General features: G+C 39.0%; 1 protein-coding gene across 1 annotated transcript; it reads left to right on the forward strand.

Annotated features, from left to right (window-relative positions):
- The first annotated feature begins 8,282 nt into the window (after positions 1-8,282).
- On the forward strand, positions 8,283-11,496 carry LOC141844429 (putative disease resistance RPP13-like protein 1). Its single transcript, XM_074732486.1, is given in 4 exon segments — positions 8,283-8,286; positions 8,370-10,792; positions 10,794-11,312; positions 11,415-11,496. Coding segments are annotated over 4 exon segments (2,970 nt in total). The 3' UTR covers positions 11,439-11,496.
- Positions 11,497-12,197: the final 701 nt, after the last annotated feature.

Genomic DNA, 12,197 nt, shown 5'->3' on the forward strand with positions numbered 1-12,197 from the left:
CTAAAGGGGGGTGGTAGGGGAGGATTTTATTTGGTATATGCCTCCTTAAGGTGACTAATCCAAGGGTCTACTTCGAGCTGTCTACTTCCATTATGAATTCCTCCTTTTCAAATATCTTTCGGAGGCGGAGCAGCTTCTCATAAGCTTGTTCTTACAAGAATACAACAATACAATAAGAAATAAGAATATAAATATAAATGAAAGTAAAAAATACTTTTACAAATGAGATCTTGCTTTGGGTGCTTTATTGTTGCTTGGAATAGTCTCTTGTTGGCCTGGAAATGCAACAACACATCGTCTTAAAATCCCCAAGAACTGGCACCTTCTCCTTCAATGAAACTTTACTTATACGATTACTGTTAGGGTTGATTTTTTGCTTATCAGTCGATTGATATCCTCTATCAGTCAACTGATTTTGTCAGTGACCAAATAACGACTTATAAACCTTCTGAATTATGTTTGATTTTGTTGATTTTTTAAATATCAGTCGAATCGATTTACCAATCAGTCGAATTAATTCATTTCTGTACGCTTTTGAAACAAAACCAGTCAACTGATTATCCTGATCGATCAAATCGATTTACTTCTGCTCGATTCTGATCCAAATAAGTTGACTGATGCACATAATCAGGTGAATCAACTTGAGCAACAAGATACATCTTTGAACAAACCTCGTTTCGTACCAAAGATTGTCTCATTCTGATATTCGAGTCAAAACTTATGACATTCGGAAGTTTGCTATGTCGTTTGTGACATCCTTTACATGACATCCGATCATCCTTGATCTGTCAAGACGTCCTGTTTTCTAGCATCTGGTCAACCTTGACTTGCCAGGACTTCATCGTTGCCTAGTATTCAGTTAACCTTGACCTGTCGGAACTTTCTCGTTGTCTAACATCCAATCAACCTCAACCTACCAGGATTTCGCTGTTGCCTAGCATTCGATCAACCTTAACCTGCCATGATTTCAAATCACCAAGTGTCCAATTAATCTTGACATACTTGAACTTTCCTCTTGCCAACTTCCCTATTGGACTTTCGATCACCAAGTGTCGTCCGATCAACCTTGACTAACTTGGATTTTTTTTATCTCGTGCCAAGTGTCTGGTCCTTCATGACTCACTTGGAGTTTTCGTCTCTTGTCAAGTGTCTGATCTTCCATGACCCATTTGAATTTTTCACCATCAAGTATCCGATTAATCTAGACGTACTTGATACCTAACCAACATATTGCCGCTCACTTGGCTACTAGGATTCATAAACTCTAGTACTTAACTTGGAGGTCTAGAGTTCGAATCCTGGGGAAGGCAAAAATCCACTGGCCAGGGGTGGAAAGACCTAGTGAGTAACGGCACGGCCGAGGATCGTCGGTTGATGACATAAGGGGTCGCCAGTTGGGCTGCCAGTTGGGCCGCCTAAGGGACCGCTAAGGGGCCGCCAGTTAGGCCGCCCAAGGGGCCGAGGGGTCGGGTCGTTACATATTGATCAAACATCAAAATCCAACTTGAGTCAAATCGAACTTGGTCAACTTGATCAACCTGACCTAAGGTTGATTGCACCAATAACAAGAACTTATGAGTCTGTGATAATTTTGTTGACTCAAATCTATGACCTACAGTGTTATGTCACCACTTTGGTATTGTATTCGAATAATAATATCATTGTGTACTATTGATATCACAAAACTATGGTATTGTACTACAATGATCAACACTATTATGGTATTGTTATTCAAAGGTCCAAATCATAATGACACTGGTTGTAAGAAATTAATACTAAAGTAATATTTTGAAGAAATCAAAATAAAGATAGTAATGATTTAATAAAAACACCATCAAAAATAATTTATTTATTTATTTATAATTATTAAAATTTAAAATTTAAATTATTTTTGTTTATTTTTGTTTCTTTTTCTCTCTTGTAATTAACTATATATTTAAAAAAATTTAAACTATTTTTATTTTTTACCTTTAATTTTATAATTTTTTATTAAAATTTTAAATAAAAATAGATAAATTTAGGAGATGATTATGACTGTAATGATGTATATTAAAAAAATAAATTTTTTAAGATCATCACTGATTTTTATATAAAAATCTTTGATGAAATAATTAAACTTTATTTTATTTTATTTTTAATTCGATTCAATTTAAATAAAAAATTATTTTTAAAAAAAATTAAGATCGAGAGAGGGTATAATTGAAAATAAGTGTGTAGGAAATATCAAATTTTAATAAGTCCTTCTGGCATTATACAATTTTAAGTCTCTCAATTGTAAAAACAACAAAAAAACGAAAATGCCATTGAATGAATAAGTGCACATGAGCGCTGATTCAACTAATAATATGACTAAAGTGAAATTTATGAAAATATTTTATTTAAAAAAATATGATATAATTTAACTTTTTAAATAGTGTTTCTGATTAATATTACTACTCTTTATATTTTCTTTATAAATATATAATTATTTTACATTCACAGGTAACCGACATTGAATGAATAAAATTGCGCGGATTGACCTCTGATCAAATAGCTAGCAGCCTCCCTGGCCTGCAAGAAACCTGAAATAGATGTTAAAGCAAAACCTACATCTTTCGTATATATACATATCATTATAAAATTCATCGACTGATGAGTTGAGTTGATGCAGCAGCTCTATCCATTACTTGTGCTTAAATCTTCAATCTTCAATCTTCAGTCAGTGAGGTATGTTACTTCTCTTCCTTTTGCTGCATTAATTATTGTTTACTTCTCGATCGTAAGTATATATGTTCAGTTCCATCTGGTATATATATATGCATAAACTTGGGCATGGGCAGATAATTAAGGGAAATAGTTTTGGCTAGCTAGTTAGAAAAGTAGAGATCATATGAGCTTTCTTTTCCTTCGAACTCCGGAAGAAGATCTGAACAAACTCAAAAAAGAGATCTATATCCTACGTCAATTAAATTTCAATTATTGGATAAGACCAAATAAAATAGAAAATTTTAATTTGTAGAAAATAATTTGACAATTTTCCATTGATAAAATTTTGAATTTATAACATAAAATAAAGAATATCCTTAAATAATAAATTTAAATTTCATAAATTTATTTATAGTTGTATTTAATTAAAAATAATCCTATGGATTCATTAAACAAATGTAAGTTAGAATTTTTTTTTTTTTACATTTTTAACGCCCTTTTGAGATTTTGTTTAAAAAATAAGACAGATCTTTGAAAGTTGATTTTTGCTCATTTAGATATTAGATAAATCATAAAATTAGAAATAACTAGTATACTAATTGCATTGTCAATTAGTCATTTATTCAGTCAATAATATTTGGTTAATGAGGTATTGTTGTGTCTGCTCCTACTTTAAATGCTGGAAAGACTAGTGCTTCTTAGTTTTAGGCTAAGGCTTTCCGTGTGGGTCTTCTTAGTTTGGGTCAAGTGCTTCTGGAAATGGGAGATGCAAGGGCAACTGCAACTACGGCAAGTGCCAGTCCATTCATCTAAGTGATAGTTGTGGTTGCGAATGTGTATTCTCCTTTTGAGGAGTTTTGAGCTTTGGCTTCTCCTGAGTTTGTAGCTTTGGCTTCTCCTTAGTTTCGAGTTTAAGTTGTAAGTTTTCTCTGAAGTTGCACCTTAGGAACGACAGGATTGATTGGAGTTGCCCCTGGAGCTTTCCAAGGGTTGTTTTGAAGTTGCCCCGTTTGACTTCTTCAAGGGAACCCGAGTAGGGGGCTGCTTAGGATTCAAGGGAAGCTGAGGAAGGGTCCGCTTCGTATTTAACTTCTGAAGGGTCAGCTGCGTATTTGACTTCTGAAGGGGAACCTTTCTTAAAGGGCTGCGTATGATTTGACTTCTGAAGTGTCAGCTGTGTCAGCCTAGTATTGAACAACTTCTTTAAGTGCCGCTGTGTCAGCCTAGGATTGAACTTCTTTAAGTGCCGCTGGGTCATTCCGAGTATGAAAGGTCACCTGTGTCAGCCTTGGATTTAACTTCTTCAAGTGCATCTGAGGAGTGAATCTAAGAAGTGGTTTTAAGTTGTGGCTGAGGATTAAATGTCAGCAGCCAAAGTTGCAGCATACGAAGTAAAGGAGTGCGCTGGGGTAGTCGAAGACGCGTTTGGTTCTGTTGCTTCTCCTTTTGAAGTCGAAGTAGGTCAGTTTATGAGGTGGTACGTGTTCAGTGCAAATGATTTGTACTTGTTTTACTAGGTCAACCGAAATAGATTCTGTACCCATAGCTAGGTCAACCGAAGCCTTAGTTGCTGACTCAAGAGCCGAAGCATCCTTAGCCTTAGTTGCTGACTCAAGAGCCGAAGCATCCTTAGCCTTAGTTGCTGACTCAAGAGCCGAAGCGCTCCTCTGTATCCTACTCCTAAGTATGTAAATCCTTTCCTCGAAACTACTAAGTATGTCAATCCTTTCCTTCAAAGTAAAGCATCCCCAACTGAGTCTACTTTAGCGACTTTAGCAGCCCTACCTGATTAGGCTTCTCCTTTAGTGGCAACTTCCCCATCCGGTAATGGATGCAACAGGAACGACTGCAAGGAGTGGCGGGATCGGACCGGAACTACTGTGAAGGAGTATAAGAAAAGTCAGACTGAAAAGGGAGATCAACACAAGAAAAGTAAGGTAGCGTAACGCCTATAAAGGAGTAATGGAAAGTCAGACTGAACCAAAGGGAGCGCGTAAGGGAATACTGAACCTAAGGGTGCATGCAAGGTAGTCAGGAACATATGCAAGGTAACCGAACGACTGTTATATATTGTCAGGGGCTGCGTACAAAGGTTCACCTGAGGAAAGTTCAGCTGAGTATGCAATCGAAGAAGTCACCGTAGGGTCAATGGCAGCATAGGAAGGCGCGGATTGAATGTATATGAGTTGCACAGTATTTGAAGATGTCTATATATTAGGTTTAGGTTTAAGTTTCTACTAGGGCTGAGCCTTTGGCTAGTCGTAAATAGCCCCAAAGGCTATTTCTCTACTCTGCGTAGCAGAGGTACTTATATTATATACAGGCGGATTAGAACTTAATTATAGTAAGTAGGGCCTTTGGGGCTATTTATCTCTTTTCTCCCCAACTTATATTAAATTCTGAGGTTTCGTCCTGTGTTTAAGCTTTGTCTGAGGTTGATCCTTGTGTTTTCAGTTTCTGCTTATGTGGGAGTTTCCCCTTTAATTCCTTAGTTCTCCAATTGGGTACCGAATTTAAGGGATTCAATCCAAGTCAACTTGAAATGCGGTAACGGGCTTATGAGTTTGTTGAGGCTAAGGCATATGGGTCTATGTAAATTGGGGATGCGAAGTAAACTGCAAATGCAGTAAGGGGATGTGCATCTGAGTCTGTATATAGTGCTTTTTGTAGAGGATTGCACTTCTTTCAAGGGCAGCTGTGTCAGCCGAGTATGGAACAACTTAAAGTGCAGCTGTGGCATCCGAGTATTGAGCAACTTCAAGTGCAGCTGTTGCATCCGAGGAGGATTGAACAACTTCTTCAAGTGTGGCCGCTGAGGATTCAATCGATGAAGTGGGTGTTTCACCTGTGTCTGTTGCTTCTTCCTTGAGTTTTAAGTAGTTCATAAGGATAGTTGAATTATTTAGTATAATTGAATGTCGCTGCCCTGCATTGGTCTACGGGTAAACAACAGGACAGTTTTGTGGTCTGGTTTTGAGACCCTTTCCTGGATGTAACAATTATGAAGGAATTTATCAGACTCGTACTAAAGTACGATTCCTCCGTAGTATGAAGGAAGAATTTATCAGACTCGTACTTCAAATGGGTGTATTGCTCTCTCAGTCGTACGTTGTAGTTGGACCTACCTACGTTTGGAACACTGGCATCACCTTCGCTATGAATCTCGATTCGTTGTTTTCTACACTCAACGGATTTATCTACTTTTGAATCCCCAACTCTTTCCTCTACTTTAGGAACTCCTTTAGCATCAGGAACGACTTTTTCATCAACAGATGATTCTACAGTAGGAGCAACTTCCCCAGTAGGAGCAACTTCCCCATCCCCCCACCTGTCTGCTCCTTTATCTGGAGCATCTACTATAGCACCTACTGGAACAGCTGATTCTACCGTAGCTAATGGATCTCCTTACTTTGAGCCCTTTTACCTGGAAGCCCCCTCTGAGTCTACTTTAGGAACTACTTTTGTATCAGTAGTGGATTCTACTGAAGCTGCCCTATCGGATTCTCCTTTAGTAGCAACTGTACAATCCCGAACTTCCCTAGTATTACGTAAATGGGCTAGTCTTCTCCTTTAGGAGCAACTGCCCTACCGGATTCTTAAGTTAGAAGTTCAAAAGCCTTTACTTGATTTAGCCGTACCGAAAGGAACTAGCCGTACCGAAAGGAACTACTTTTCAAGTAGCGGATTCAGGAACTACTTTTCAAGTAGCGGATTCAGGAACTACTTTTGCATCGGTAGAGGATTTAGGAACTACTACAACATCAGCCCCAAAGGCAGCAGCCCCTACTGAGGATTATCCTTTAGGAACGACTTTTGCATCTGCAGCTGATTATCCTTTAGCGACTTTTGCATCAAGGAATTTCTCTACTTTAGGTGCAGGAACAGAAGATGATACTGAAGCAGCAGCCCCGGAGGATTGAAGCCCCAACTGAGTCTTCTACTGAAGCTGCCCTAGAGGAGTCTTATACAGGAAAACTCTACCCGAAGGAGCAACTCTACCCGAGTTTGAAGCCCCATCCCTACCTGCCCGAGCCCGAACTTTTAAAGCCCCAACTGCAACAGCGACTTTATGAGCAAAGGCGGGATCGACATCCCTAGGAAAACTCGACGCTACTAAGGAAGCTACGGAAGCTACTGCCCCAGCATCAATGTAGGCAACTGTACCAGTATCAACGGAAGCAACAGCAGCCCTAGCGACAGTAACTGCAAGAGCAGGAGCCCTAGCTGTTTTTCAAGGAACGGATGATTCTACTTTAGCCGCAACTGCAGGATCGACTTTTGCGCCAAAAGCAGGAAAGACTTTTTAAACTAAGGAAGCAACAGCGGTAGTAGCAACCCTAGGAACGGGAACTGCCCTAGCTACTTTTTCAGCCCCACCGGAGTCTTATACAGGAAAACTATACCCTACCTGCCCCAGCATCAGCAGTGCAAGCCTCACTAGCAAGACCAGCTGCATCAACTGCAGGAAATACTTGAGCCCCAACTGCAGGAAATACTTGAGCCCAAAAAGCAGGAGCAGCTGATTCTCCTTTAGCCGCAACTGCCCCAACGGAGTCTCCTTTAGGAACTTTAGCGGCACCTAATTTCCTCTCCTTTTCGAGGAGCGGATGCGTCACCTAATTTAGGAACCCCACCGGAGAGTAGGACCAACTGCCCCAGCCCCAAGAGGAGCAACTGCCCTAGCGACAGTTTAAGGAGCAGCCTCCCTAGCTACAGTTTCAAGGGATTCTCCTTTAGCTGTTTTTTCAAGTAGCGGATTTATCGACTTTAGCAACTGTTGAAGCATCCCAAGGGGATTCTACTGAAGCCCCAACTGAGTAGTCTTTCTACTGAAGCATCCCAAGAGTATTCTACAGGACCAGTAGCATCACTAGTAGCAGGAACTGCAGTAGCAGCTGTATCCCTAGCAACACCTACTAAGGAAGCCCCAAAAGCGGGCTCGACTTTAGGCCCTACTTTTGAAGCACCAGACGATTCTTAAGTGGGAACTACTTTTGCATAAACATAGGATTTAGGAACAACAGGACCAACTTGTGCATCAGGAGAGGATTCCTCCTGTAGGATTTTGCATCAGCTGAGTCTTATACTTGAGGAACTTTAGCCGTACCGACTTGATCTACTGCCCCAAAAGAGTCTCCTTTAGCCGTACCTATATGATATATATACTTGAGGAGCCCTAGCACCAGTAGGAACAACACTAGCAGGAACTGCAGTAGCAACAGCTGCCCCAACAGCGGGAGCCCTAGGAACGGGAACTGCAGTAGCCGGAGCCCTAGCTACTTTTTAAGCCCCAGCTGCATTGACTTTAGGAACTACTTTTTCAGCAACTGCTCCTCAAGTATAATCCTACTGAAGCAGCCCTAGAGGATTATACTTGAGGAGCAGATGCGCCAGCCCCGGCGTATTCCACTTTAGGAACTATTCCAACGGGAGGTCCAACAGCCCTAGGAACACCCAACAGCAGCGGGAGCCCTAGCTACAGTTTAAAGAGCTGGAGCCCTACTAGCTCCTTTTGCAGCCGCAAGGTAGTTTAGCCAAGCCCCGACTTGATCTTTAGTAGCCCCAGCCGCAAGGTAGTTTAGCCCCATCAGTACCGAATGGGTATATTGAGCCCCTACTTGAGCGACTTTTGCCTAATAATTGGATGTACAAATATTGACTAAGCAATTGATGTACAAATTGAGTTCTACTTTGCCTTAATAATTACTTAACAAAAAATCTTTATATTCAAGATGCAGAAAAAAGAAGACATAGAGATTCAGCCATCAACAATTGGGTGAAAGAATTAAAAGACATCATGTATGACGCAGAAGACATACTTGATCTTTGCATGGTCGAAGGTGGAAGATTATTGGAAGCTCAACCATCTGCTTCTTCATGGGTACGCTCTCGGGTCAGTTTGCTTTCATCTTTTCTGATGTCATCTCCTAATGAAAATGCTTCAAAGTTCAACAGAAACATTTGGGATCAAATAAAAAGAGTTAATGATAGACTTGATGAAATAAAAGAGGATAGTAGTGTTGTGCCCAGATTATTCGAGCACATAACTGAAGGCCTCAAAGATAACCCAGTAAAAAAGTCATCTCCTACCTCTCCCACACATGTTGCAATAGATATTGTAGGGGCACAAATTGTAGATGCTACTCAAAAGTTAATTTCAGAGATAGAGCATAGCAAAAAAAGGTGTATTGTGTTGGGAATTTCTGGAATGGGTGGAATAGGCAAGACCACTCTAGCACAAAAAATATTCAACGATGAAATGGTGAAAAAACAATTTCCAAACAGAGTGTGGTTACATGTATCCAAGCATTACTCTGAGGTTGAGAAACTCAAAGAGGTATTGAGAGGTGTAGGAGGGAATGATGACGGTGTTCAAAGTAGAGCAGAAGTTGAAAGCCGAATTGTTCTTCTTTCAAAAAGTTTGTTTCTTGTACTAGATGATATATGGAGTGCAAATATATGGATGGATTTGCTCAGAAATGCCATTTTGAACGGGTCCGGTAGGAGTGTTATCTTATTTACCACTAGGCATGAAAATGTGGCAAGAGCAATGAGAGCAGATTTTGTCCACCATGTTGAGAAAATGCATGAAGACAGTGGTTGGGAAATAATTAGAAAGATTATTTTTGGAGACGAGGAGAATGCAATAATATCTGAATTGGAAGAAGTTGGTATGGAAATTGTTAGAAAATGTGATGGTCTTCCTCTAGCAGTTAAACTTATGGCTGGTGTTTTATTGCACAAGGAAAGGACTAAGAGGGAGTGGAAAAAAGTTGTTGAAAGTGATTTATGGTCTATAGAAGAGATTGATGCTGAATTATCCAATGTTTTATACTTGAGCTATGAGGATTTACCCAGTCACCTCAAACAATGTTTTCTTAGTTGTGCTTTCTACCGTGACATATCATTTCGACCGGGCATAATCCAATTGTGGGTGGGTGAAGGATTTGTGATTGAACAATCAAAGAATTTGATGGAAAATATTGCAGAAGACTACTACAAAGAACTTATTGCAAGAAATCTTTTGCATATTACTCAGAGATTTATAAATGATTATGAATTTGTTATGCATGATGTTTTACGATCTTTTGGGCAAAAGCTTATGGAAGAGGAAGGGATTATCATTAATGATGTTCAATGCACAAGTACAAAATCTTTGACAAAGATTCGTCATTTGTCCATCTCAACCCAAGGTGATGTGTTATCTCTTCCCAATGTGATAATAGAGCAAAAGTGTTTAAGAGCCCTACACCTCGTTAATTGTCCTCAAATCGAGCGAATAGAGAATCATGCATTTGAAAGTTTAAAATGTCTCAGAGTCTTGCATTTGTGTGATACATCCATAGACAGCCTCCCAGATTCTCTTATGAAATTATTTCATCTAAAATACTTGGATCTTGATCGAACGAAGATTAGAAGGCTTCCTGAATCCATTGGGTGTCTTGCAAACCTGCAAACTTTGAGTCTCCAGTGGTGTAAATTGCTGCGTGAACTTCCAAAGGGCATCACAAGGTTGAGCAATTTGAGGTGCCTTCGAATTGTGGATACTCCGCTCACCCATGTTCCAAAGGGAGTTGGGAAGTTGAAAAATCTCAACAATCTTGATGGATTTTTGGTCGGCCATTGTGACTCCATGAACAGGATGGATGGAGGTTGTGACTTGGACGAGTTGCAATACTTGTGCAACCTAATTACTCTGTTTATTGATAAATTGGAAAGGGCAACAACGAGAGGAAACAGAAACTTTGTGCTTGAGAACAAAACATTTCTTAGGAGATTCTTTCTTGCATGGACAATGAATAATAATGAAAATAATGAGGAGCAAAGCACTGAGGCGGAGAGGATATCCAACCAACTTAGTCCTCCACCGACCCTAGAACATCTTGAGATCAGAAATTTCCCTGGTCAACAGTTTCCAGCATGGATGGTTTCTACTTCTATACATGATTCATTGGCTGACCTAACATTTTTGAGGCTTTTCAATTTCCCATCATGTGTGGTGCTCCCTCCATTGGGCCAACTACCCAATCTTAAATACCTAAAAATTGAAGGAGGAGAAGCAATCAAAAATATTGGGCCTGAATTCCTCGGCTGCAGAACGCCTGCATTTCCCAAAACTTGACTATCTAGAATTCATTAACATGCCCAATTGGGAAGCATGGGTATTGAGTGTGGCACATGATGAATCTAACGAGGATGTTCATGTACACAACCTCAATTTGTTTCCTAATCTGGAAAAATGTTTCCTCGTCCACTGCCCAAAGCTGAAAAATAGCATCCTTCCGCCAACGAGGTTTTTGCAAATTAATCTCTGTCCAAATTTGAAATATGTGAAGAAGGTTGGCATGTTGCAGAAATTGAAAGTTATTTTCCCCTCAGAGATACAACAGCTTCCACAGTGGGTATCAAGCCTGATTAATGCGACTTTGCATACTTTGCAAATATTTTCCATGGAATGCAATTCACTTCTACTAGATAGTTGCAGTAAAGGGAAGCAAAATTGGCACATCATTCAACAAATTCCAAAAGTTATTATTTATAGCATTGATCGTGAAAGGCGCTTATTGCTCAGTAAGGACTCATACAAATACGAAATAAAGGATGAGTTTGGAAGTTTCATCACCCTTGTAAGTCCTCTTATCATCTATTTTCTTACCATTGCTTATTGCATATCTTTCAATTTGTTAGGAAAAAATAAAACTTGTACAACTATTTTATTCTATGGACAGGATCAACCAAGCTTCCATGGCTAATTGTTTCCTCCATTATGATCAAGGTTAGCAACTAATTAAATTAATGGTGGATTTTATAATATCATCACTAATAAAATGTACTTGTTTCTTTATTTCTACTTGAAGGTTGCTTGTTGGAATTGGTAAAATTTGATCAAGGCGTGCATATTTCCACTAGATCATATTGGTGTTTGGTGTCGCACTGCTTCAATCTATATATTATTTATCCTCGGATTCTAATGTTTGTAGGCTTGCATCTCTGTCTTTTATTTGTCTAAAGCTACTCTGTCGTGGAAAAAGATTATTTGTCTCTGTATTTAGAATCAATATTTTGGATTGTATATTGTAACCTATAATCTACTTATTTGTGTCTGCTTTCTCATATAATGCTTTGAATGGTACATTGTAAGTTATGAGTTATTTATTGTTTGAATGATATAAATTATTATTTGTGTTCTCTATCTATATTGAAATGTCACCATTCATTCTATTTCTTTAAAATTATACAGAACTCCTTTTTCATATGTTTATAACATGGAAGTTTGAATCTTATTGCTTTTGGATTCATGATGAGTTATCATAGTTTGTGAAGTTTAAGAAGAGACAGAATGATAGAGACAAAAAAAACATAATATCTTTTCCTCTTTCCTCAAATTCTTTCACTCTTTTCTTCTCATCATCAAAATAAATATAATTGTTTTCTCTTCTCTTCCGAGCTACTTTCCCTCCTTCCCTCCCTTCCTTCAGCTCTTTCTCTCTTCAGGAGTAGACAAAGCTTGA

The sequence above is a fragment of the Curcuma longa genome, chromosome 13 (genome assembly GCF_044706935.1).
Source record: "Curcuma longa cultivar G26 ecotype Majalengka, Jawa Barat chromosome 13, ITB_CL_G26_1.1, whole genome shotgun sequence".
Taxonomy (NCBI): Eukaryota; Viridiplantae; Streptophyta; class Magnoliopsida; order Zingiberales; family Zingiberaceae; genus Curcuma; species Curcuma longa.